Genomic DNA, 27127 nt, shown 5'->3' on the forward strand with positions numbered 1-27127 from the left:
AATATCAGGCATTTTAAACTTCTTAGGAATCGGCAAAGGTGCTGCACTTGGCTTCTAAGACTGTTGTAAATATTTATCAATATCCACTCCTTTAATCACGGGTGGAACTCCATGTATTTTTTGTATGCGATCATTCTGCTCTTTCAGCTGTTTTTGCAAAGTTAGTACCAAACTTTGTAAATCAGAATTATTTGGTTTACCTGACCTTCTATCACGAGATTCACTGGGAGTTCCTCCGCTTTCTGAATTAGCATGTCCCGAGCGTGGGTTTTCTATAGTCGCGGTATTGTTTGGAGGAGGTGTTGGTGGCGCAGTTGGCAATCCACTAACAAAAGCTTGAAGGGCGTTGTTGACGTGTTCTGTGATTAATTATTTTAATGCGTCCTGTTCGGCAGTCTGCTCGTCCCCTATTTGATCATTCGTATGTGATGTTGATCTTTGAGGCGTTTCCTCTCGGGACTGTCGAGGAGATTCTTGTGGTGAAGGGATTGGTGGAGTTCATCCCTCCTGTTGGTTCAGTTGGTTGTTGTCGTTGGCAGTTGACATGATTGTTTGTTAGAAAAGTGAATTTGGAAAGTGAAAAGATTATCAGATTCCCGGTAACGGAACCAATTTGTTTAACCAAACATAAGTCTTTTGGCCAAAATCTAATTTTAGAAGAAAACGGGTTACTGATAAGCAAGTTTTACTTCACTTTCACAATGATATCAAAGGAAATTAATAAGAATAACTTAGGAAATAATTGATGGACAAATTTCAAAGTCAAGGTAGAGAATTTCGAGAAAGCAGAAAAAGTAAAGAGTATATTTCAATATTGCTTCTGATCTGTCTCTACAAATAGAATTTTGTGTCCTTATATAGGAATATACAATAGTAACGATTTTACTCACATAATTTGGGTTGATTATGGGCATTATTGATATTGATTGCCCATTATCTCGGATATCTATAACTGGCGTATTTATTGCTATAAATGCCTCATATTTGTTCCGATTTTCCTTTCTTATTTACTTCCGGTTCATATACCTTTCTTTCTTTTTATTCTTTATTCGTTTCGTCCTCATTTATTCTTTGCCAACTGTTAGGCCCGGTTCTTTTTTTTTTTTTGTACCGTCTCGTGGGTATTTCCTCCCGTGCCTTCTCTTCTTTATCAATTAAGAAAACCACTTGTCGTCATATCATTGTTCCACGTACCATGCCATGTCAGCATTACAATATTCCACGTGTAACGTTCTTTCACCACCAATACAGTATTTCGTTTTTCTCCTCTTTCTTTTTTAAAAAAAAAAAAGTCCATTTAAGTTTTATTTTCAGCTGTTTGAATATGTCTTTAAGTTTGAAATACCTAAGAGCAACCGTCAGTACTTTTGCTGATTTGTTTGTCTTTTATTTATTTTGATTAGTTTTTGAGATAAAATATCTAAAGCACTGAAACAAATATAAAACTCTTAACATATCGATGTCTATATATATATATATAATTCTTCTTCAGCACTGTAAAACTCAAAAGCTTGTCTTTAACCTAAGCATGCACATGGACATAAAACGGAATGAATAGAGAGATGATTAATACAGTTGCCCTAACTAGTCAGATATATATATTAAGAAATAATTAATTGATTAATTAAAGAATTAAAGTTCAAGTTTATTGGTGTATGCCCGTAGTTCTTGAAAATATGTGTCGTCTGAACTATAATGCGATTTTTAAAATATAAAGTTTTATTAATATTAGTTTTACTTTTTCTGCAAGCATGTGCGACGTACGTTAAATATCTGAAGAGATGGGGATTTATAGCATGTTTGGCCAAGTTTTTTTCTTGGCCAAAAGTGTTGTTTTTGTTAAAGGTATTTTTTTTCAAAGTTAAGGTGTTTGGTCAAATTTTTTGAAAGAAAAAAAAGTTTTTTTTGAGTAGAAGCAGAAGCAGAAAGTTTCTGACAAGTAGAAAAAAAGTAGTTTCTCTCTAGAATCATTTTTTTTAAAAGCACTTTTGAGAAAAAATACACTTAGAAACACTTTTTAAAAGCTTGGTCAAACACTAATTGTTGTTCAAAAGTATTTTTCAAATTAATTAGTCAAATACAAATTGATTCTCCCCAAAAGTACTTTTTTGAAAAGCACTTTGAAAAAAATATTTTAAAAATAAGCAGATTTTAGAAGTTTGGCCGCACGATTTGCCATTTTTACCGCATAACAGGTCACATTCTACAACTCTTTCTTACATGATAAAAAACGATATAGTACAAAGATGAGAAAAAGTTCAAAAAAATTAATTTGAAAAAGAAAGAAAAAGACACTACGTTAATTTCTAGTAATATATTTTGGTATATTCATTGTCAATATATAGCAATCATTTTGTGTACGTAGCAGTAGGATAAGCAACTTGCACAATTTTATTGACTACTAGTCTCAGGCCAGAGTTTTTTCCAACATTTATCAGTATAATTCATTCTATTTCTCTTTGTCATTTTTCTTTGAATTCAATCCGTCTGACGTTATAGCCATGGCAAGAATCAGATATTTTTATGTCATTCACTCATTTAATAAGTCGCAATAACGGAGTAGTAGTTAACTCTATCCTATATACGGCATGTTTGTTATAATCATGTGGTAAAATATTCATAAATTTCGATTGCTAATAATAATTTCACTGCTCTTATTGGAACAACTTATTATTTTATTCTATTCTTTCTCACCATACTCTGAATATTGTCAAGGGATTCAACAATTTATATAATTAAAACAATTTTTTTTTGCGCAGTTGATGTACGAAAACATGAAGACAAGGATAGAAAATGTAATCGAGAGAGGAAAAGTGGACGATGATTATATTAACAGCAATGAAGAGCGTCAAGCTTTTAGCAAATATTGGACTGCTGGATTTACCCGCCATAACCATCCCTCTATTATTTTGGTTCGTCATATATATATATATGGCAAGTTCGAACCAACTCTATCATCTATCAGTTCGAACTTGCCATATGTAAGATCTTGTTGCCAAGAAAAAGTTACTAGAGCTGAAGCAACAAGAGCATAAGTCAGTGAATGTGGAGTATAACTGCAACAATTTTTTCGTGGCAATCATTCGAACTTGCCATATATATATATATATATATATATATATATATATATAAGCTGACAAATTCAAAATTAGGTCAAAATACAAAATTGACCGGTCGACCAAAATTAACTGCATTTGCTAGCCAAAAAGTATATAAAATACATATATAATATATAGTCAAACTTCTCTATAACAGTCTCAAGTGATGTTATAGAGAACATATATTATAACATAACTGGTTCCGAAAAAGCTTTTTGCAGTGAAGTGTTGTTATATAGGGATGTTGTTATAGAGAGGTCTGGCTGTACATATATATACAAAAATATTTATTTTATCGGGTATTTTTTTTTAGCAGTTAAAAATATACATTTCTCTCAAAATTCTGCAGATGGGCTTTAGGTATGGATCACTAGTGGAGGATTACTACACAGGTTATAGACTTCAATGTGAAGGATGGAAATCAGTGTTTTGCAATCCTAAAAGGCCTGCATTTTTAGGAGATGTACCTATTTCTCTCCATGATGTGATCAGCCAAAACAAGAGGTGGTCTGTGGGTCTACTTGAAGTTGCTTTCTCAAAATATAGCCCATTAACTTTCGGTGTTCGGTCCATGGGCTTTGTTATGGCCCATTGTTATGCTCACTATGCATTTTGGCCCATTTGGTCATTACCAATTGCCATATATGCCTTCATTCCTCAACTTACTCTCCTCAATGGGGTTCCCATCTTTCCAAAGGTATGCACCAATTTAAGTTATGTACAAAATATAGCAAGCAAAAACACATAGTGATTAGTAAAATTAGTTCTTGATACATCACTTAGTGTCTCTACTTCTGTTATTACTTGTTGCTGCCTTTGTTTCGATTTTCTGATTGCATTCCTTAGTGTTAGTTTTGTATTTTCGCTTCAGTTGTCAGATTAGTTTGCTTGTTATTGCCCCTCCCTTTTTCCTTCCTGAGCCGAGGGTCTATCGGTAACAACCTTTTTGCCTTCTTAAAGGCAGGGGTAAGATTTGCGTACACTCTACCCTCTCAAGACCCCACTTGTGGGACTACACTGAGTATATTGTTGTTTCTTGTTTGTTGTTGTTGTTGTTGTTGTTGTTGTTCCTTATAGAAATAACATATGATTATCTAAAATCACATTTCTTTTAAATTGATTGCAGGTTTCAGATCCATGGTTTTTCTTGTACATTTTTTTATTTCTTGGAGCGTACGGGCAAGATTGCTTGATTTTTATGTCCGCTCAAGGGACATGGAAAAGGTGGTGGAATGACCAAAGAATATGGATGATAAGGGGATTAACATCTTTTCTATTTGGAACTATTGAGTATGTAACTAAACACTTAGGCATGACCACACAAGGGTTCAGTTTGACAAGCAAAGTAGTAGATAATGACCAAGGTAAAAGGTATCGTCAAGGAATTTTCGAGTTTGGGGTTGTTTCGCCTATGTTCGTAACCTTAACAACAACATCAATAATCAATTTAGTAGCATTCCTCAAAGCATTAGTAGACATTTTCAAGGGTGATCAAAGCTTGGATGCTCTCTTTATCCAAATATTTATTACTGCTTTTGTAGTAATAAATTGTTTGCCAATTTATGAAGCTATGGTTTTGAGAGGTGATAAAGGAAGGATGCCTACAAAGGTCACTATTATCTCCACATTTCTTGTTGGTATTCTATATATAGTATTTGTTTTTATTCTAAGAAATGTGTAACAATAGATATGATTTTTTTTTTTTAAGTTTGGACTTTTAGCTATTGTATTCACAAGCTTAGCAATAGAGTATCTACAAAGAATTAACGTTCTTGTAGTCTTATAACTTAGGTTTTGTTGAATAAGCCAATATTAGATTTAGTGGATATTTCAGAAATAAAAGGATCATGGAGATCTCATAGAATGTATATTGTTGTATTTCTTTATATTCTACTGTATTTAAATAAGCTATGTTGAAGAATAATTTAAAGTTGTAATAGGAAACCTAAAATTGCTCGAGAATTGATTTTTGCTACTTTCTTTAATTAATGCGTAAGTAGGTTTTCCATTCAATTACAAAACTAGTTGGCGTGCGACAAATTGAGCTCGTATTACATCTATTAACCCCTTTTTTTTGGCGAGATCTCAAAAACCTGTCAAAGTATGAAAGTCAAAATCTTTCAGAAAACGGTTTCTATTCAAAAAGTGCATAGACAAATCGATTGTATAGCAAGCAAAAATAGGTGTTGCTAGTTGCTACTATTTCCACATGGAAAAGTACATCTATGAACAGGGGCAGACCTACATCTATGAACCAAAATTTTATTTAGTTTTTAACTGTTTTGTTGATTAGTTATGCTTGCTACATTGTTTCATATATTATATAGATCTTTATTAAATATTGCTTGTAAAATTTAACAAATTGTGAACTATGTTATAGCAGATAAATTGTTAAAATAGTTGAGCTTTTACCAAGTCATTCTAGAAAGAAAAAAAAAACACAAGTTCAAAATGATATTGTTTTGAAGCCCTGCTATGAACAAAAAAACAAGTTTGATTGCCGCTCTTACTAGTGGTTATCGTTGCTATCGTCTGCACAAAATTTCGGGTCCGTCACTGTCGATGAACTAGCTTCAAGTACCGCTCCAAACTTCTCCAATCTATCTGTTTCTTCATCTAAAACTCGAACTAAAGCATGATTAACAATTCCATCATCCTCACTAGCATGGATTTGCCTACCAGCAAACCATCGTCCGTTCATCGCTTCAATGCAATTACGCGCATCCCTTCGATACTTAAATTTAACCAAAACAATACCCTGTGGGTGATTTTCGCACACCTTGACTAATCCTACGGGACCAACTTTGTACACTCCTCTCATACGTCTTGCTTTATCTCAAAACATAAATTCGCTTTATCTCAAAACATAAATTCTCATCCTCTTTCAATTCAACGGGCGCAAACATATAGCGAAACACAACAATAGCTGAAATTAGTATCTTTGTATCATCGCGACCACCCCAACTAAGCATTCTCTGTTCAACTTTCTGTAGTTTCTTCTTCTTGTTCTTGTCAACTTCCTTTGGTACGAACTTTTCTCCTTTCTGCTTAAACTCTGCTCGCGCAACTGTCATTGGAATTTTTTCACCTAGCCTTAAAGGCGTACCTTCTAAAATTTTAATGGCTAAATCAACTGAAGGATCTTTAAGATATGTAACGAGCGCATCACCTTTCTTTTTTCCAGTTTCTTTATAGAAATAAATCAATAAATCTTCACTCTAGGGTTTTGTGTTACTGAATCTTCCTTTATAATACCACACTTTGAAAAAACTTCAACTATTTCGTCAACAGTTACATCTTCTGGTAATCTTGTAATATAGACATGAGTATTGATTTTTAATTCGAACCAGCTATTTGGAGGTTTATTCGCTTCCTTCTTTTCTGAATCTGTTTCATCCAGTTTTCTCTTGCCCTTGTTGTCCATGTTGTTTTAGGAATAAAATTATGAATCTCAAAAAAAAATCGCATAGAAAATAGGTCTTAGCAGCCCTATTTCTAATAGAGCAAACCCTACTTCTACTAGAAGTCAGAAAATCTATTCCTATATGAATTTAGCTACAAATCTTATTTAGACATGAATTAAAGAAACTAGCAACAATTTTGAATTATTTATCAACAAGGTCCACCTATATGTTTTTTGGAGATTTTTGAAAGAGTAACCGACTCATTCTACTACATATTCCATCCCTGTGGTTGGATTTATTGATTCTAGGGCGATTATTCACTCGAAATAATTACTTCAATATTCAAATCACGGAAGTTTATATTAATAACAAAAAATTGATTTCGTACAAACTTTTTTTCCAATTTCATTAAGGGACCTTTGGAGCAACCGTCAATTTATCTTTGTGTGATATATAGGTCACTGGTCCTCCTGCGGTCCTACCCCGGACCCTGCATGAATGAGGTATGCGTTATGCACCAGGCTGCCGTTTTTTCCAATTTCACTCTCCAATTTCGTTCGAAGAAAAAAAAGACTCCGACTGTCATATGTCTTACCAAAACTAAAAAAAATTGTCATACGTAATGTTATATCTTATACTCCATAATATATGCAACAGTTTTGTGTGCTTTTTTTGTTTTTTTTTTAAAACTGAGCAGTAAATTAAAAGCTTGACGATCTTGCAATGTTTCATCTAATAATCAGATTGTGATGAGTATAAAATGGTATCCCCTAAATTTCTTTGCTACTCTGTCATCCAAATTCCAAGAGAAAATTGAGCATCATCCTAATTAAACTCCAAATGCTATATATATACACACACACTTCCAGAAAATGCAGCAAAATTAGGCCTTAATACTGATAACAAGAGTTTCTACATGAGAAGAATCTCTTTCACTATTTTCAGCAGTGCTAGAGGATGAACTAGCACTACACAATTCTTCAATTATCACCACATGATGTTCTTCTCTGCTAATATTGGCTGTGTTAATCGTTCTATCGTGTTGTTCCCTTTCCTCTTCATTTATATTTGGAGGGTTGTTATTATTGGAATTTCCATCATCTAATCTGACTTGATTGTTATGTTCAAGATTAGAAGCTGGCTGCTGTGGAGGTTGTGGATTTTGTCTTGAAATAATAACATGGCATCTACAGAGAGGACAAGAGAAATTCGAACGAAGCCAATGGCGTATGCATTCGACATGGAAAATGTGTTTACAAGAAGGTAACTGATGCAACGCTTGTTTGATCTCAAATTCTCCCAAGCAAACACAACACCTGTGACAAATTACCCCATAATTATAAGTACACCTCATAATTATAAGTACTATGTTGACAAAATTGTCTTATATTAATTCAACCTTAGAACTTGAAATGCTCACTTTAGTATCTTCAAATAATGAAATCTTTGAACCACATGGATTAACTAAAAATCTTTATCAGAATCCAGGCACCCTTTTATCTGTAACTTTTGGCAGCATTTAGTTACTTTGTCCATATTCTAAGATTATACTCGTGAACTAAGATATGTAGTTAAAAAGTTATAAGGACTTGTCAAAAGTTTAAGGATGAAATGGAACTCTTGAATTAAAAGGGCAGTGTACTAAGCTCCCGCTATGCGCGGGATCGGGAAATGCCGAACCACGAGGGTCTATTGTACGTCTGCATTTCTGCAAGAGGCTGTTTCAAAACCTGTTTGGTCATATGGCAACAACTTTATCAGTTACGCCGAGACACCCCTTTCAAACTCTTGAATTAGACCTGTCAAGTTTTTTGTATAAAGACTATGGATTTGCCCAGTAGCACAAACAAAAGTTTAACTTACTGGGAATCTCTGATCATTGAATCTTCATCAAATAATATCACAGGAAGCTTGTTCTTGAGCATCCCCTTTATATCTACCTCACCCTGCAAAATAAGAAAACTATTAGCAAACCACCAATTTTTTAGTTTGTATACTATGGTTCTTGAAATATTATGAAATTTAAACATAGACTAATCAGCTAGGAGATATTTACTGACATGAATAATAGCATGAGTTGAACTCCTTGTAAGTGTTAGAGCAGGGGAATTAGAACCAGTAGAAGCCCTTCTTTTAAGATAAAACAAGTAAAACAAAAGAAACAAGATTATAGAAAAAAGTATTGGAATTGAGAAGATGAAAGCTTGATAAAGTTTAAGTTGAAGTGCTTGAGGATATAAGTGAGGTGGACTAGGAGATTCAGGGATCCCCATTGAACAATAAACTCTTAAAACTCAGTTTGTTAAAAGGTTTAATGAGAAAGATTATGAGGGTATAAGCTAATATACATAAACCTTATAGCTTTATATATATATATATATATATATATATATATATATATATATAACAATTCAGTACACAAGGCATCCCATATTCATGCAAGATCCGAAAAAGTGTTCGTACTAAGCTTTATATATACAAACAAAGATCAAAAACATTGTATCACGAAAATATGAAAGAGGTTAAAAAGGTATGTTTATTTTGGATTTTAATTGAGATTTGACAAGGACAGTAGCAATAATGCTTAGGAGACTGCTAAAATGTGAAGTGCTTTTAGAGATCAAGTAAGTGATCAACATAACATGATTACTTTATATACACTTTTTCAATGATGTGACTTGCTCATAACTTGCCACTGAGATTTTATACATATAAAAAGAAAAAGAAAAGGCAATAATTCCAGGTTCCTCAGCCCACTCTTTCATCTTCATCTTATTAGCATAGGATTCAATCATAGTTTTTCTTTGGAAAAGCATCTGAAAACTATACATAGGTTATAGGAAAAAGTCACAATTTACTACTCTACTATACAAAATATCTTAAGTTCATCGTCCCATATATTTTAGGGTAATTCATATTCTTGTTGTTAGCCAATCATCTTGTATTTGATGTTCTTAACTTTAAGGGAGTTCTAGCGTGGATTGGGTGGTTCAACATATCAAATTAATTTAGGAAAATGGTCCAAAGTTACACTCTACTTTTGACTATGGATCTAAAGTTAACCTTTGTTATACTTAAGTTGTAACTTTGTTAGGCTCAAGTACGAATACGAGACGATTTGCTAACAATAAAGGTATATAAATTTTTATAACGGAGCGTAAAATTAAGATATATTTAGGATAGATAAGAGGTACACTTTTTTACCCTTTTGCTTTATGTATATACAAATATCTTACTTTCTCACTTGTCTTTTGACAAGATTCCCATAAACATAAGTTTATGTATCATGATTTCCAGGTCCGATAATCAATCAACCTCAGAAGATTGTCATCAAGATATTGAGCACTGATCAGATAAGCCTAACTTACCTTTAGTTATTACCTTGTCATGTAACGAAAACCAATAGTGCAACAGTTTATTGGGGCAATTTTGCTGAAACCTAACTTCACTAAGTATTTCTCAATCTCTATTTTCTTGATGTTTCAGAATCTCATTGGGGCTGGAAGGTAAAAGTCATTCTTGATTTTAGTAAAGACAGATGATTTTCTGATATTAGGGATAATTTCTTTACATCTTTTTTTTAGTAATTTGTGTCGGGACAACTTGGACGTGCCTCGATTATTCCATCGAGTCCTTGTTTTCTATCATCGGCACAAGTACCAAATAACTCTTGCACCACGATTTAGACGGATGAAAGCAAATCCTTAGTGATAATTCTTTTTATATACTCTAAACATTTGGAATTTATTCTGTTTGACATCCACAAAATGAGTGGTTCTTCCACATACTACACTCAAAGTGTTGAACATAAATGAGCATTTTCTTATATGGAAATAAATAACAATATAGTACAAGTGTCCCCTGCAACATGCATTTATTCATATGCACCTATCAGTGCAGGTTGATTCAATAAAAGGGTCCCATCCATAAACTTGGAAATGTCATATCACATTTGCACTCTCATCCACCAAGGCAAGGTATATTCTCAAAAAAATAAATCAATTAACTAGGCTTTAATCTTAAATTAGATGGAGTATGTAACCATTTTATTATATTCATGGTAATTTGAGAACATTTATCACTTCTGAACTATTTTTACGTTGGCCGTCAACTTACTACAATACTCTTCTTTATGTCATCTTGGAGTTGACAATGCTCTTCTAATAACTGTGTCGGTGGAGGTAACATGTACTCAATAAAATAGTGAAGGTACGACGAAAATTAACCCTAGCAGTACAATTATTCAAAAAGAAAAAAGAAAAAGCTAGCAGTCTAAGAGATTGACCTTTAAGTCAGCCAAAGAACAAAAAAACACCTCAATTTAATCATGTGATCATAAAGTGATTCAACTTTTCAGATGAAGACAAGTTTACCAATTGTTAAGAGACTTGTATATGAAGAGGAAACATGCATTAGTGCAAGATCTTGTTTCCTGGCCAGGGCGAGCACTAGCCGCTGATGACGGGGTGATCACTTAGATTAACTAATTTAAATTAGCAAATCAGTGATGAGAAATATCTTCAATATGCTCTACTATTCAAACCTACTGGCTCTCATTTTTCTTGATATCATGGTGTCTGAATCAATTTGTTCACATCTCAATTATTTCTTTTAATATATACTACCTCTACCGTAAAAGTTTCGCCAAGTATCTATTATCTTTATCACATAAGTATCGGGTAACTCTATCCATCAAAACTTAAGCAGAGGCATGAAAAAATCATTGAATGTCTAGCTTCTCATGATTTTTGTATACGGGTAAAATCGAGCTCGATATTCGATCGAGCTTACGAACTCCCTGATTAGGCCAGGTTCGAAATATCTGTGTTCGGGTGAAGTCGAGCTCGAAGATCGATCTAACGTATAAAACTATCGGCCAAGATCGGCACATGGTGATAATGATCGAACTCAAAGCATTGTCAAAATCAAAACCATCAGATTTGCCCTCGAGTTTATCGAAGGCATAACCGGTCATGTTTCCAGCGGCCTAGAAGAAAGCTTTGCCAACTCATCCGACAGGGGTCCGTAATTCTCGCCATTAACCAGTTATTATGGTAGAAATTACGGAACAACTCAAAAAGGGAACCAACGGTCAACAAATCAAGGATTTTTTCCTTTTATAGAATAATAAAATAATACCTTAAAAGGTAGATCTCCCCTAATATACAAAAGGAACTTGACAATTCATTAGGAACATTGTAATATATACTGATAAACAATACATTCTCTAAGCTCTTAGTCTTTGATATTTTGTGTCAATAAAAGTGTATTCAACTCAAGGGTGGCTTGCTTCCTTACGTTGAAATCATACAACTCATGTGGTTTGCATTTAGTTTATCGTTATTTATTTCAATTGCAATCTAATTTATCACTTTGTATCAAGTTAATCTGCATATCCTTAAAACCACTATCAAATTTAATTGTTATCCGATTTTGAGGGTAAACAGTTTGGAACCCACCATGGGGTTAAGGATAATAATAGTTATTTGATATAAATCTCCATAACACACACTACTTTACGCTTGCTCTTTGAAGTGTCTTTGATTTCAGGCTAAAAATATCAAACTCTCAATTATCACCCCTACATATCGATAATGAGTCTGGTCATCAGGGTGAGAATAACAACATGACGCCTGGTAACGTAGGGCCACCCGCTGGTCTCGTTGGGATTTCGATCGCAGAACCGATTGATGTTAATTCACATGTAGCTATTGACACAAACCTGCCTACCAACCTCAAAAATAACGTCCGTGGTAGGGCACGATCGGCAGTTCAAAACACACAAAACAATGAAGAAGACGGAGTCAGCCTATGGATGATCTTCTAAATGTTGCAAGTTCAACAAGTGGCGATAGCTCAGTTGTAGAGCCAAAGTCAGGCGCCGAGAAGGGTTGAACCCGATCCATCCCGTGAAGTCACCCACAGAAATGAGCTGGTCATGGTAAGGTCAAATGAACAAGAATCGGGTACTAACCCCGAGATTATAAAGATGCTCGAGGAGCTGACAAAGCGGATAGAATCAGGGAAAAAGAAAATCGAAGTGAACAAGAAAAAGGTGAAAACCTACAATTCCAGGGTAGATCAAATCCCAGGAGCACCTCCGATACTGAAAGGATTGGATTCCAGGAAGTTCGTGCAAAAACCTTTTCCTCCGAGCGCGGCTCCGAAGCCAATCCCCAAGAAATTTTGTATGCCCGAAATACCTAAATACAACGGAATGACCCATCCAAACGAGCATGTAACCTCTTACACATGTGCCATCAAAGGGAAGGACTTGGAAGACGGCGAGATCGAGTCTGTTCTACTAAAACAATTTGGAGAGACCCTGTCAAAGGGAGATATGATATGGTATCACAACTTACCTCCTAATTCTATTGACTCATTTTCTATGCTTGCAGACTCGTTCGTAAAAGCACATGCTGGTGTCATCAAGGTCGAAACCAGGAAATCAGACCTATTCAAAGTTAAACAGAAGGATAACTAGATGCTCAGGGAATTTGTGTCCCGTTTTCAAATCGAACGAATGGATCTACCGTCAGTCGTTGATGATTGGGTTGTTCAAGCTTTCACTCAGGGACTCAATATTCGGAGCTCAGTGGCTTCACAACAACTGAAGCAGAATCTGATAGAATACCCTTTCGTTACTGGGCCGATGTACATTACCGGTATCAATCGAAAAACAGAGTTGAAGATGACCAACTTGGGACCCCTTCAGAATCTGTTTATCTCGTCAGAATCCTCAACCGAGACAAGAGAGATATCGATCATGAACTAAGATCAAACAGGGATAGATATCTTCCATATAATGAAGATCGGAGGAGTAACGGGTCCGAGCGGAACCCCATAAGAAACGAAAGGAGAAATGACCAAGGTCGAAGTAATCGGGGGCTCATGACCAAAAACAGCTTCGACAGGTCCATCGGGCCTAAATAAGCGTCGAGGCTATCAAAATACAACTTTAATGTTGATGTTGCCGCCATCGTATCAACTATCGGGCGCATCAGTGATACCAAATGGCCTCGACCTCTACAATTCTATCCAGCTCAAAGAGACCCTAACCAGATGTGCAAATATCATGGCACTCATGGTCATAGAATGGAAGACTGTAGACATCTAAGAGAAGAAGTAACCAGTTTATTCAACAGTGGGCACCTTTAAGAATTCTTGAGTGACCGAGACAAGAACCATTTTAGGAACATGGATTCTAACAAACAGACAGAACAAGAGGATACCGACCCTCAACACGTCATAAATATGATCATCGGTAGAATCGACATCCCACAGTGGCCGATGTTGAAACGCACCAAAGTATCCATCACTAGGGAGAAACGAACTCGAGACTACATACCAGAAGAAATTTTATCTTTCAGCGATGAGGATACGGAAGGGATCGTACAGCCTCACAATGTTGCACTAGTAATATTTGTACTCGTAAATAAAACTCGAATTAAACGTGTGTTGGTTGATCCAGGTAGCTCGGCCAACATCATTCGGTCGAGGGTCGTGGAGCAGCTCGGTCTACAAGACAAAATCGTGCATGCAGTCTGAGTTCTAAATGGGTTCAATATAGCATGTGAAACCACTAGGGGGATATAACGTTACCGATTAATACCACCGGAACCATACAAGAAGCCAATTTTTATATGATTGAAGGATACATAAGGTACAACGCCCTTCTCGGAAGGCCATGGATCCACAAGGTTTACATTGATGACATGTTAGTTAAGTCCCTCTGAGCATATAACTATTTAAAACATTTGTAGGAAACCTTCAGCATACTAAAACAATACAATATGAAGTTGAACCCAGAAAAATGTGCGTTTGGAGTTAAGTCGGGTAAGTTTCTAGGATTCACGGTATCTAATTGGGTAATCGAGATCAATCCCGATAAAATCAAAGCCATCGAAGATATCACGATCGTGGACAACGTAAAGGTCGTGCAAAGGTTAACCCGGCGAATAGCCGCCCTAGGGCGATTTATTTTGAGGTCGTCCGACAAGGGCCACTGATTCTTCGCTTTGTTAAAGAAAAAGAATAATTTCTCGTGGATCCCTGAATGCCAACGAGCTTTGGAGGAACTCAAGAGATACTTATCGAGCCCCTCGCTGCTTCACACACCAAAGACAGACGAACGACTTTACTTGTACCTGGCGGTCTCAGAGATAATGGTAAGTGGAGTCCTAGTTCGGGAAGAGCAAGGTACGCAATTTCCAATTTACTATTAGTAGGACCTTAGGTGAGGTCAAAACTAGGTACCCTAACCTGGAAAAACTAGCACTCGCTTTGCTAAGCGCCTCTAGGAAGCTAAAATCGTACTTCTAATGTCACCCCATATGTATCGTAACTACTTACCCGTTGAGGAACGTTATGCATAAGCCTGAACTCTCGGGCCAATTAGCTAAATGGGTCGTAGAAATAAGTGGTAACGATATCGAGTACCGACCTCGGACCTCCATTAAGTCTCAAATTTTGGTAGACTTTGTGGTCGACTTTACACATGTCCTAATACCCGAGGCCGAAAGAGAGTTACTGGTTAACTCTGGAACTTCCTCGGGAATCTGGACCCTATTCACGGACAATCCATTAAAACTGTGAAATTGACTAACAACGAGGCCAAATATGAGGCCATAATAGCAGGCCTTGAACTAGCCAAGAGCTTGGGGGCAGAGGTGATCGAAGCCAAAAACGACTCCCTCCTTGTGGTAAATCAAGTTAATGGGACATTCGTAGTCAGAAAAGAACGAATGCCGAGATACTTGGATAAGTTACAGGTGACATTACATCAGTTCAAAGAATGGACTTTGCAACATGTGACTCGGGATCAAAACAGCGAGGCCGATGCCCTCGCTAACTTGGGATCGTCGATCGAAGACAACGAGATCAACTCGGGAGAAGTCGTACAACTTATAAGATCGGTGGTGGAAGAAGGCCATGCCAAGATCAACTTGACGAGCCTAACTTGGGACTGGAGGAATAAGTACATGGAATATCTCAGGACTGGAAAACTGCCCTCGAACCCGAAAGAATTGAGAGCCCTGCGTACGAAGGCAGCCCGATTTAGCCTGGCCAAAGACGGAACCCTGTTCAGAAAAACATTTGATGGCCCATTTGTGATATGTCAAAGGCTGGGGGATACTAAGTACGTTTTGAGGGAAATCCACGAAGGTACCTGTGGAAAATCATTCGGGTGCCGAATCACTGGTTCGAAAAATAATCAGAGTCGTTTACTACTGGATCGACATGAAAAAAGACACAAAGGAGTTCGTAGAAAAATGTGATAAATGTCAAAGGCATGCTCCAATGATTCATCAAGCCGGAGAACTGCTACATTCGGTCTTGTCACTATGGATTTTCATGAAATGGGGGATGGACATTGTCGACCCCTTCCCACAGGCACCCAGCAAGGCTCAATTTATTTTATTTGTGACTGACTATTTTTCTAAATGGGTGGAAGCACACGCATATGAGAAGGTCGGGGAAAAAGAAATCATTTATTTTATTTGAGACCACACCATATGTCGGTTTGGAATACCGGCTGAGATTGTGTGCGACAACGGAAAATAATTTATTGGCAGCAAAGTAAGCAAGTTTCTCGAAGACCATAAGATCAAAAGGATCTTATCCACTCCCTATCACCCTAGTGAGAATGGACAAGCTGAATTTACCAACAAAACCATACTCCAAAATCTTAAAAAGAGGTTAACCGACGCCAAAGAAAAATGGAAGGAAATTCTACCTTAGGTCCTATGGGTGTACCGTACAACCTCAAAGTCCAGTTCCAGGGCCACCCCATTTTCTTTGGTTTATGGCACCGAAGCTTTAGTACCAGTCGAGCTCGGAGAGCCAAGCATCAGACTCTGATATGCAACAAAGGAATCAAACGACGAAGCTATGAGTACGAGCCTGGAGCTATAAGATGAAAGGCGCGAAGCCGCCCGTGTCCGGCTGGCCGCCCAAAAACAGCGGATCGAAAGATATTACAATCGAAGGGCCAACCTTCGACACTTTGATACCGGAGACTTGGTACTAAGAAAGGTCACACAAAGTACCCGAAACCCGAACGAAGGGAAATTAGGGCCGAACTAGGAAGGACCGTACCTAATTATCGAGATCACCGGGAAAGGATCCTACAAGCTCGGAACAATGAACGGTGAGCAACTACGAAAAAACTGGAATATAACTCACTTAAAGAAATATTACTGTTAAGGTGCGATCCCGTTATTTCTTTTATTTACATTTTAAACTAACACTTGCAGGTAACCAATAAAGGATGATACGAGACCCTAGGTCTGAAAGCACGCGTTGCACTCTTTTTTCCTTGAACCGACTTTATCCTAAATGGGTTTTCCGGCAAGATTTTTAACTAGGCAACAAGTAAATCGTGCTAACTTAGAATCGAAGGCAGGCTACGAACCGCTGACAATGATCACAACAGCATTCGAGACCTCTCTTTGGTCAACCCCGAACATTGGGGCAATATCCTCGGGTATCGAATTTAACAAAGGAAGAAACTTCGTGATTGAAGGGTCTCGATCAATAGGATTTATTGTAAGGGCCAAATGGTCAAATGAACCGTACCCGCTCAAACTGCTCGAGCTTTATCACAAAATATATATACATGTACAACTATTATGCATAAGAATAAAAAAGAAGACTTTTCTTTGCACATAAACATCTTGTCCTCAAAAAACATTTCTTGCATTTCTCAAGGAATTTCCTACACCCGATCCTCTAAAGGTATCGAGCCCAAGGGTCACCTTAATCCGAGTTTGTAGATTCACTTCACTCGGGGACTATAGGCGCTGCCTAAATTAAAAGGCTAAGGTAATTCCCGGGTTAACAAAACCCGAGGGTACAAAAGCTTATTTGGCATTGCCCGAATTAAAAGGCTAAGGCCATTCCCGGGTCAACAAAACCCGAGGGGACAAAGGATTATTTGGCACTGCCCGAACTAAAAAGGTTACGGCCATATTAACAAGACTCAGAGACGTCCGATATTTGTAACAAAAACAAGGCCTTCAAAAAATTCTTATAACCGGTTCTAAAGGCTACCCTCGGCAAGCTATAAACCTAAATTATTTTGGGAAAATTTTTTCGGTAACACCGAATACCTAGGTAATGTTAAAGGAAAGGTTTGTTCGAACCTTCGAACATAACCTAATTATTTCATGCTAAGGCATTTTGACCTTTGCGAATACAAATAAAAAAGCAAAGGAAAAATTCAAAAGCTATGAAAGGGAAAAGACTTATATATATCAAAATTTCTTTATAAGGGTTGAATAGCCCTGATACATATTTTTTACAAAGGACGAACGGCCTCGACAAAAGATAGTACAAAAAGGCAAAAATTCCTAAAAAGATCCTAAACGGCCTAATCTTCATCGGGGGCTACATCGTCACCTACAAGGTCTTCGCCACCATCGGACTCACCCGAATTTTTGGACCCCTTGGAACCTTTCTCGGGATAAGCCAGCTTCTTGGGCTTGCCTTCGTATATCTTGGCATTTTCGATTACAACCAATATGTCAAAATTCTGAGCATGGACTCCCTCGAGGGCCTCCCTTCGGGATTGCCACCTCACATGCTTCACCATGTTTCTCGATTGGTCCTGAATCGCCTCGGCATCAGCTTTATGTTGGGCTACCTTATCATCAGCCTTGTCCCTGACCACAACAACCTCTGACTTAGCCGACTCAAGCTCCTTGGCCAGATTCTCTTGACCGGAGATAGCCGAGTTCAGCTGAGACTGAAGACCACCGATCTTTGTTCCCTGCACCAAGTTTTTCTCCCTTGCAGCCCGAAGTTGAACCTCAACCAAAGCCAACTGAGCCCGGACAGTCTCCTTCTTCGAGTCCAGGCGATCCGTGTTCTTCTTCCATTCTTCGACCTCGGCTTTGATCGTATCCAGCTCCCCCCTAAGCTGCTCGATCTGGTCAAGCTTCTTTTGAACCTGCGGGTTCGTATCGTCAACCATTGTGTCTGACTCATCATGACTAACTTAAAAAATTCTTCTTACCTGCTCGACCAAGTGGGCATGCTCCTTCCGAACCGGTGCTAGCTCAGCTTGGGATTTCTCACTAATAAGCTTGTTAGCATCCTTCTTCTCAGTGAGCTCCCGAGTCTTGACCTCATCACGTTTGAACTCTTTTCGGTATAAGAGAAAAGCCTCGTGATGAAGTAATGCGGCCTGCATACACAAAGGAAAATGTTATGATTATTTAATAATATTAAAATGTTACCGAAGCCTACAAGTACATAATAAAGGGATATTCGAAGTTACCCGATTCAACGCCTGTTGAGCTTCATTGAACAGGCAGGGTGCATCCACCTCGTTCATCTTAGCTTGATCATACTTGATCACTAGGCATCAAAGATAGCGGGCCACCCCTATGGGGACGTAAAGGACTCGGGCATCCTCAAGAAGGGAAAAACAATGGTGCGCTTTCGATCGGGATATGCACTTGGGGTAGGGAATCGATCGATCAATTTCGGGCTCGAGGAAGGCCCTCTTTCTTCAAAGGGTGAGCTCTTCCTAGGTATATCTAGATCGCCAAATCCAATGGCATCCTATGTGGCCGTCGAATCCATGCCATCGAAAAAGCCACGAAAAAGGTCGTTCAATCTGTGGGCTCCCTCGATGGGGCATTCTTTTGTTGCTTGGGCCTCATTAAACATCGACTCTGTGAACGAGGGCAACTCAGCAATCACTATCGGACCGAGTGCTTCCTACGAGGCTTTGCCCGCATCTCGGGAAACCTCAACTCTTGCCTCTACCTCGGCCTCCCTGACATGATGAAATTCGGCCTCACCTCCTCCTAGTTCGGACGCCGTTGCCCTTCGACCTGCGGCATACTGGCCACGAGATCAAAGGCTTCTCCTCCCCCCCTCGGACTCATCCCTCAGTCAATAGAGCGAGTCCGGGGACAGTGCTCGACCACTGGTGCTTCCCTTGGGTTTACGAGCCAATCTTTTCTTTGGCCACTTCTTCTAAGGGCCCGTAGAACTTAGAGCCTTTTTCCTTTTCTTCTATTTATCCTGTCCCGAGTCAGGGGGCTCGAAGAATATATCGTCATCACCGGACGGAGGCATCATCTCAACATCTTTTGATAAACCTATAAAAAATAAGTAAAAACAAGTTAGAAATCAATAACTCGAAAGGGAAATCAAAGTCACTTAAGGAAACTCTTACCATGAGAACGGGCCTCCCATCGGCCCTTTGAGAGCTCGCGCCACGAATGCTCGGAATAAGGTCTTTGTTTCACGATGCCCTTGACCCATTCCTTGAGTCGAGGAACCGCATCTGGTATCCGAGCAATAGCTGCACCACCACAAAATATAGATGAGAGGGGAGGGAAAGAAAAGAACATCGAATGAAATCTTAAAATCAAGATTATACTTACGCTTCATATTCCACTTCTCAAGAAATGGCATATGCTCGGCTGGGATCAAATCCGAGGTCTTCACTCGAACGAAACGAGCCAGCCAGCCTCGGTCCCGATCCTCATCGATGCTCGAAAAATGGGCCTTATTGGCCCAACGTGCAAGCTTGATTAATCCCCATCGATAGAGCCGAGGGCTATACAGGCACAAAGGCTGGTTGATGGTGAAGGGATATCCCTCGACCTTGTGCACAAAGAAGCGAAGAAGAATTACTATCCTCCAAAACGAAGGATGAATCTGACCGAGGATCACCTCGTACCTCTTACAGAAGGCGATGATGACCGGATCTAAAGGAACCAGCGTGAAAGGGTAAGTGTAAACACTTAAAAAAACCTCCACGTGGGTGGTGATCGATTCCTCGGGGGGTAGGGACCACTACAAGCTTATCGGCCCAGTTGCAATCCTCCTTGAACTTCTCGAGGACACTATCGGTGACCGAACATATGTACCTCGAGACCGGTTCACACTGACCCGGTACCAAGAAGGTTTTCTCAACCTTGGAATTGGTTCCGGTTGAACACCCCGCAAGTACGAACATCTTTGGAGGGGGTTCTGGTGTCGGTTCTTCAGTAACAACATGAGAAACGTTCTTAGATGGTCTTGAGGAAGAGGGATTTTCTTTGTGAGGAACGGATTTTGTAGTCTTTGCCATTTGCTTCTAAATAGAGGAGAAAGGAAGGTGATGATATAAGAGGAGGTATAATTAATAGATGACTTATGAAAGCTTTCAGAAAACCAGAAGGGAAGAAGTTTAAAACTAAAGATTTCAGAAAACCAGAAGGGAAGAAGTTTTAAACTTAAGTTTTCAGAAGACTAGAAGATGAGAGTAATGAAGGTTTCTTAAAACACAAAAGCCTAATGTAAAAGTTCTAATGAATGGATGAAAGGGGGTATTTATAGTTTTCTCAAACGGCGGTTCACATCCTGTAGAGGTCGGCCGTTAACTGACACACTTTTAATGCCTTGAAGACTGGTCCGATGGGACATTTTAACTATTCTTGTCAGTTATGTCATGAATTCGTCGTCATTATTTAATCAGACTGAGAATCGGAAGCTCGTATCATTTCTCATCATTTAGTCTCCAAAACACAAAGGGATTTTGACGTCATGTTTTTGTCACTTGCGTCATGATATATCGAAGTGAGAACCTGAGGCTCATGTCGTTCCTCGTCATCTACTCTCCGAAGAACGAGGGGACTATCTGTATACGGGTAAAGCTGAGCTCGATATTTGATCGAGCTTCCGAACTCCCTGATTAGGCCAGGGTCGAAATATCTGTGATCGGGTGAAGTCGAGCTCGAAGATCGATCTGACGTATAAAACCATCGGCCAAGATCGGCACATGGTGATTATGATCGAACCCAAAGTATTGTCAAAATCGAAACCATCAGATTTTCCCTCGAATTTACCGAAGGCGTAACCGGTCATGTTTCCAACAGCCTAGAAGAAAGCTTTTCCAACTCATCCGACATGGGTCCGTAATTCTCGCCATTAATCAGTCATTATGGTAGAAATCACGGAACAACTCAAAAAGGGAACCAACGGTCAACAAATCAAGGACTTTTGCCTATTATAAAACAATAAAATAACACCTTAAAAGGTAGATCTTCCCTAATATAAAAAGGGGACTTGACAATTCATTAGGAACATTGTAATATATACTAATAAGCAATACATTCTCTAAGCTCTTATTCTTTGATATTTTTGTGTCAATAAAAGTGTATTCAACTCAAGGGTGGCTTGCTTCCTTACGTTGAAATCATCCAACTCACGTGGTTTGTAGTTAGTTTATCGTTATTTATTTCAATTGCAATCTAATTTATCACTTTGTATCAAGTTAATCTGCATATCCTTAAAACCACTAACAAATTCAATTGTTATCCGATTTTGAGGGTAAACAATTTTCATGCACATTTAGATTATTTCACTGAGTACCTGCTACCTCTACCAACACAAGTTTCACCGAGTATCTACTACCTTTGATACCATACAAGTACCAAATATTTCTATCTAGTGGTGGAAAAATGGTTATAGAAACAATTATACACTCATATTATCCATTAAAAATGGGTTAGTTTATGAACTTTTTAAAAACGGATCAAATATGGATAAGAACCATATTATCCATTTAGAAAATGGATAATTAATGAATAACTAATGAGTTTAACTTTTACATTTGCAAAGCTTCAAATTGGGGGTTCCTTTAGTTTGGGAGACTAGAAATTCTCCTAAAAGTGATCATATTCAAGAAGTCATGGATAATATGGATATCCATATTATCTACCGGTTAACACATTTTTTATCCATATTAAATATGAGTGATCAGATAATTTATCCGTTTTTACATTACCCATCTCGACCCGACCCATATCTGACCCGTCCCGTCCGGTTGTCACCCCTATTTCTATCTATCAAAGGTTGGACAAACGGAAAGAAATTGTTGAATGTCTAGTTTCTAATGATTTTCGTCCCGCTTTATTGGTTGTTAAGCTAACTCCCTTGAATGTAACCTACTTGCTCTTTCTTTATGTCTCCGTTTACTAGTTTTTAATTTGTAACTTATCCTTTTTCAACAACTTTACAAGATGTAATTTCACTTCATGTGGGCATTTTTTAGAATAAAGCTCTGCTATTGTTTGTGGGATGGAGAAGATTCTCATCATTTCCCTCTCTCAAAGTGGGCATTGAGGTCATCTTCAAATTACACCATTAAATCAGATTCTCAAGATTTCCCATAAAGCAAAAGAAATCAAAGAAAATTAAAACTTATCTAACTATAAAGTAGCCTGACTTTGGAAAAAATTCTTAGCAATCAACTTAAAAAGACTATTTTATTACATATGTTCTGGTGGAAGCCAACACAATTGTCTTAAAGCAATCAGCACAAAATTTTGAACCAAATGTCTAAATCACAACCCACAAAGTGGTTAGTCTTGCTTTTGGAAGCCATGGCAGTTTAGATAGGGCAAAAGGGCATCAACAAAAAGAAAGAAAATAAAATACTGTTTCTAAGAAAATAAAATGCTGTTTCTCAACTTCCTTCAGTACCAACTGTCAACCTGGGTTCATAAACAAAGTTCAAAAAATGTCCAATTAAAGATACAAATTCACCTACCAACCACCAAACAGAGATCAATTGACAGGGGAGAGGGCAAGAGAAAGAGGAGAATAGACTACACTAATTCACTTTCTCATCTCATGTACCTATGCCGGTGGGAGGTAATAGATGCCGAGTGGAATTAGTCAAGTTGCACGAAGCTGGCCTCGACAATGGTTGTAAAAAGAAATGTGGTTTTAAATTCTATAATTAAGAGAAATGGTAATCTGACTTGACAACCAAAGAAACTACAGAAGCAAAAAATCAAGGATCATCTTTATACAGGACTATCAAGTGCTCAATAATGGTACTATTATACAGCCAAATTGGAGGATGCTAAAGCAGAATGTAATGGCAACTTTCGGTAATGTAAAAAATATATTACAAAATGGTACTGCTTTACTTTGAAAAAGACTAAAACATCGGAGAGGTGAGATGAGGAAAACCTGCCTCCCCCTGTTATTGTCTTTTACAGCTGAAAAAATACAAATTAAACTAACTAATTAAACTAGTATTTCCTTTTCCTAATCTTGAAAGTGGACGATCGGATAACATCATCATCAGCCACCATTGTTGCCTCAAGGGTTGCAATGGATTCAGGCTTGGTAAAATAAGTGAACAAGAGGTAGATCCCGTCCAAGTATGTATTTGTCTCTCCAGCTTTATTTTTTTTCCTAATGCTGTACGCAAGTGGAATAACGCCTCGGTTGAAGACCTCCACATACATACCACCACCAGCAACCAGTAACTGCCCAACAGAAAGAAAAACAAAACGACATTGGAGAACTAATGAAAATACTTGGTCTAAAGACTTAATAGTTGCATCATCATTCATCAAATAGCCAGTATTGTGTGCAACTGAAATTGAAGGGAGATAGTGTCGGAACCTGATGTAACTCCATAACACAGATGCAATGAATCTATAACGCAAACAATTACATGAAAATTACTTACTCCATGACCAGTTGAAGCATTAACACTGCAATAAGAATATACATATTGTTTCTAGCTTCAGGTGAAAATCCGAGTGATAACACTGTACAGATTTCTCAAGTTAACAAAGTTCATATTTATGAACTTGTCCCTTAAATTAGAAGACATAATTCTATGGTTAGCTTTTCTTAGTATGTCTAATCAGTTAATGGCTCAGGAAGGACATGAAATTGAGCAACCAGAGACTCAAAGATACTGAACCTGGTTAAAAATTAATCACAAAAGGAATAAAATATTCTTGTTAGATTGAAATGGAACAAAAAAAGAAAGTAAATAAAGAGCTACTTTGAGTTCAAACTTCAAAGGTTGCAAAAAAGGTTTAAAGTCAGACAATAGTTTGTGCAGGTGGAGACAGTGAGTTGTGTGGATAATGGAGACTTGGACAGCTAACAATTCATAGCTTTTCCATTGGGAACATAGTGGTTAAAGGTTGTAGATACAGTGGTTAAAGAAAATCATCCCTCCCTCTGTAACTGCTTTGCTTCTCCGTCTGTTCTTCTTTTTCTTTATTTTTTTAACTCAACCACCTAATATCTTGATTACCCAATCAATGATCAAACTAAGGCGAAACATAAAGATTTACCGGTACTAGCCAAAATTCATAGAAAATCACAAAGTAGTTGCATATGTTGAAGGTAATGATAATTTTGTTAAACCATTAAATGCCACTGGTAAGAGGTAGAGTATTAAGAACATTATAAGAAAAGGGGAGAGTTCTAAGAAAACCTCTTTACTAGGCATGCTTGACTTACTGCAGGCCACAGTGATTAGCAAGGGGCGGATGCAACGTTGCAGCAGCGGGTTCATCTGAACCCAATACTTTCAATGCAAAGCATAAATTTATGTGAAAATATCCACTGAAATTTCAATAAATAGCAGATATGAACTCATAATGAACCCATAATTATAAAAATACAATGGGTTCAATGCTAAGAACCTTAAAGGATGAACCTATAGAGTTTGAATTCTGGATTCGCCTCTGAATGAAAGTAAAACACAATATCTAGCTACTACAAAAAAACTTAGAGCCATCCACCTACATCAAGTTATGTGCTTGTGCGCGGAAATATCTTATATCTATTTGGACTCAAGCAACAGATGGAAAAAAAGAATAAGATTAAAAGGGAAGTCATTCCATGGGAAAAAGAAAAATGAAAATGTAGCAGAAGCCAAGAAATAATTTTCTTTGTTACTCGGATCATATCTATGCCAGCTTAAGTTATAGTTATAAAATTATGCACCGCAATTCTAAGAGTTTTATTGGATCAACAGCTCAGATTTTCCAAAGAATGGTTATTAGACGGAGGAAATGGAAGTTTATTCTCTAATACTCCTGTGCTTAAATTATCAATTGCAAAGCTCAAAACTTCCTTTGGTTTCAAGCTCACCCATTCACAATGAAAAATAAAATAGAGGATTTCCTAGCCAAGAGAAATAAGAACTGAAAAGAAGAGTAAGCAAGATTGAGAGTCGTATACAAGGGAATAATTACGCTCTCTACGGGGCTGCATTTTCACCATAACTAATCTTTTCATTATGAATGCAAACCGAATATCAACTATTTTTCTTCCTCGATTCGTTGTCCCTAGCCATCTTCCTATCAAATGAGTACAACTTATAATACTTCTCGTGCAGTTTTCGACATCCAAATTTTAATTATAAGAAAATGTATTAGCCTAGCTCATTTTTATCTCAAAAAGTTAGTCAAAAAATTGACTGTAAATAAGCAACAACTGCAAACAAATTGTGATAGATGCAGTATTAGATTCAAAAGATAAATGTTTAGCACTCTGAACTTCTAGACTCTCACGCTCAAATAGTAAGAAATCAGCAATTACAAACTCAAAACTCAAAAGTTACCACCTTGAGCTTAGTCCTGCAAGTTACAAAACAAAATCTACTAGGAGATATCAATTAATTCCCCTGTCCCAATTTATGTGAATGCTCTTTTCTTTTTAGTCTGTCCAAAAGTAACATTTTATATCCAGAAAAAATCTAACTTTAACTTCTCATTTTACTTTTAATGAAATATTTTATAACCACTCTCACATAAATTGGGAACGAAGGGAGTACAAAAAATTGCATAAATTCATAAATCATACCTCTTCGTATTTCTGGGTAAGAGCAAGTCTCTCATCTTCAGACATGTCGGGTCTCAAAACCGCCATAGTTTCATAAGGGCGTAACCCAGGAGGACACTGCGGCTCCTCTTTATCTTCAACGGCTGAAATCCCAGACCAAGGTGTAGTTGCTGGTGGCTCATCATCTCCTCCTCCGAATCCACCTTCAAAGAAAGATCCCGAAAATTCTAGAGTCTGGGCCTTCACTATTGGGACAGAGGCCTTATAAGTTTTAGTAAAAGGGTGTGTGAGTGAGAGAATTGAAGGTTTAGAAGAGGAGAATGTGGAGGTGAGAGATGGGAATATTGATGATAAAGAAGAAGAAGACGCCATTGTTGTTGTTTGTTGTTGAGAGATAAAGTGGATAAGGAGGGAAAATTTATTCCCAATTCCAACATTGGTAAAAACTGTACAAGAGAAAATTTATTGGCTTTCCTTTAACCATCATGTTACTTCGCAAAATTTACAAAACTTTAACCTCCGTACAATTGCCGTTCTTTTGGCAACTGTAGCCAAATGTGTTGTTACAGAGAACATACAATAAATTAGTTCCAAAATTATTACCTGTAAAATATTGTTAGGGAAGATAACTACTATAATAAAGAAGATCACAAGAATTAACGATTTGTACTTAGACTGAATGTTATTTTTTAGATACTTTATTATTTTGTGGCTAAGTTATTTTTCCTATAAATAGAAGGGTTTTATCCCATTGTAAATCATTCAAAATTAATAAGAATTCTCTCTTTTCGTTGCAATATTGTTCATCTTCTTTTATTGTTTCATTTCACGTTATCAGCACGAGACTATATCATCTCAATCTCAAGAAACTCTTTGAGAAGATTAAGGTATAACTTTTCTCCTTTTTTAATTATGACTAATATTATGAAAAAAAAGTTTGTTGCCCTTAAAATTTCGGGCAAGAACTGTATGACATGGGTGTTGGATGCTGAAATCTATTTAGATGCAACGGGT

At 37.5% G+C, this 27127-nt stretch overlaps 4 protein-coding genes across 4 annotated transcripts; 1 reads left to right on the top strand and 3 right to left on the bottom strand.

Annotated features, from left to right (window-relative positions):
* The first annotated feature begins 3432 nt into the window (after positions 1 to 3432).
* On the top strand, positions 3433 to 5042 carry LOC104104346 (cellulose synthase-like protein G3). Its single transcript, XM_009612406.4, has 2 exons — positions 3433 to 3795; positions 4225 to 5042. The coding sequence occupies exons 1-2, from the start codon at positions 3448 to 3450 to the stop codon at positions 4777 to 4779; spliced, it is 903 nt and encodes a 300-aa protein (XP_009610701.1). The 5' UTR covers positions 3433 to 3447; the 3' UTR covers positions 4780 to 5042.
* An 887-nt stretch (positions 5043 to 5929) lies between these two features.
* LOC104104349 (splicing factor U2AF-associated protein 2-like) lies at positions 5930 to 6522 on the bottom strand. The gene is made up of 2 exons (XM_070184309.1): positions 6354 to 6522; positions 5930 to 6267 (listed from the first exon to the last, which is right to left on the bottom strand). Exons 1-2 carry the CDS (start codon positions 6520 to 6522, stop codon positions 5930 to 5932), a joined length of 507 nt encoding a protein of 168 aa, XP_070040410.1.
* An 853-nt stretch (positions 6523 to 7375) lies between these two features.
* LOC104104347 (probable E3 ubiquitin-protein ligase RHA4A) lies at positions 7376 to 8850 on the bottom strand. The gene is made up of 3 exons (XM_009612407.2): positions 8563 to 8850; positions 8366 to 8448; positions 7376 to 7818 (listed from the first exon to the last, which is right to left on the bottom strand). Exons 1-3 carry the CDS (start codon positions 8773 to 8775, stop codon positions 7386 to 7388), a joined length of 729 nt encoding a protein of 242 aa, XP_009610702.2. The 5' UTR covers positions 8776 to 8850; the 3' UTR covers positions 7376 to 7385.
* Positions 8851 to 23376: 14526 nt separating this feature from the next.
* On the bottom strand, positions 23377 to 26558 carry LOC104093479 (small ribosomal subunit protein bS6c alpha-like). The gene is made up of 2 exons (XM_009599230.4): positions 26135 to 26558; positions 23377 to 23787 (listed from the first exon to the last, which is right to left on the bottom strand). Exons 1-2 carry the CDS (start codon positions 26483 to 26485, stop codon positions 23548 to 23550), a joined length of 591 nt encoding a protein of 196 aa, XP_009597525.1. The 5' UTR covers positions 26486 to 26558; the 3' UTR covers positions 23377 to 23547.
* Positions 26559 to 27127: the final 569 nt, after the last annotated feature.

This window comes from Nicotiana tomentosiformis, chromosome 8, assembly GCF_000390325.3.
Source record: "Nicotiana tomentosiformis chromosome 8, ASM39032v3, whole genome shotgun sequence".
In the NCBI taxonomy this organism is placed as follows: Eukaryota; Viridiplantae; Streptophyta; class Magnoliopsida; order Solanales; family Solanaceae; genus Nicotiana; species Nicotiana tomentosiformis.

What these genes read in the sequence shown, in the direction of transcription:
- LOC104104346 (XM_009612406.4), top strand. Translation starts at nt 3,448, where the DNA reads ATGGGCTTTAGGTATGGATCACTAGTGGAGGATTACTACACAGGTTAT. An exon ending in GGGTTCCCATCTTTCCAAAG is followed by an intron (nt 3,796 to 4,224) that starts GTATGCACCAAT and finishes AATTGATTGCAG; the next exon opens with GTTTCAGATCCATGGTTTTT.
- LOC104104349 (XM_070184309.1), bottom strand. Translation starts at nt 6,522, where the DNA reads ATGGACAACAAGGGCAAGAGAAAACTGGATGAAACAGATTCAGAAAAG. An exon ending in TGAAGTTTTTTCAAAGTGTG is followed by an intron (nt 6,268 to 6,353) that starts GTATTATAAAGG and finishes GAAAAAAGAAAG; the next exon opens with GTGATGCGCTCGTTACATAT.
- LOC104104347 (XM_009612407.2), bottom strand. Translation starts at nt 8,775, where the DNA reads ATGGGGATCCCTGAATCTCCTAGTCCACCTCACTTATATCCTCAAGCA. An exon ending in CAACTCATGCTATTATTCAT is followed by an intron (nt 8,449 to 8,562) that starts GTCAGTAAATAT and finishes CTTATTTTGCAG; the next exon opens with GGTGAGGTAGATATAAAGGG. An exon ending in TCAATGATCAGAGATTCCCA is followed by an intron (nt 7,819 to 8,365) that starts GTAAGTTAAACT and finishes AATTTGTCACAG; the next exon opens with GTGTTGTGTTTGCTTGGGAG.
- LOC104093479 (XM_009599230.4), bottom strand. Translation starts at nt 26,485, where the DNA reads ATGGCGTCTTCTTCTTCTTTATCATCAATATTCCCATCTCTCACCTCC. An exon ending in TTACCCAGAAATACGAAGAG is followed by an intron (nt 23,788 to 26,134) that starts GTATGATTTATG and finishes TCTGTTGGGCAG; the next exon opens with TTACTGGTTGCTGGTGGTGG.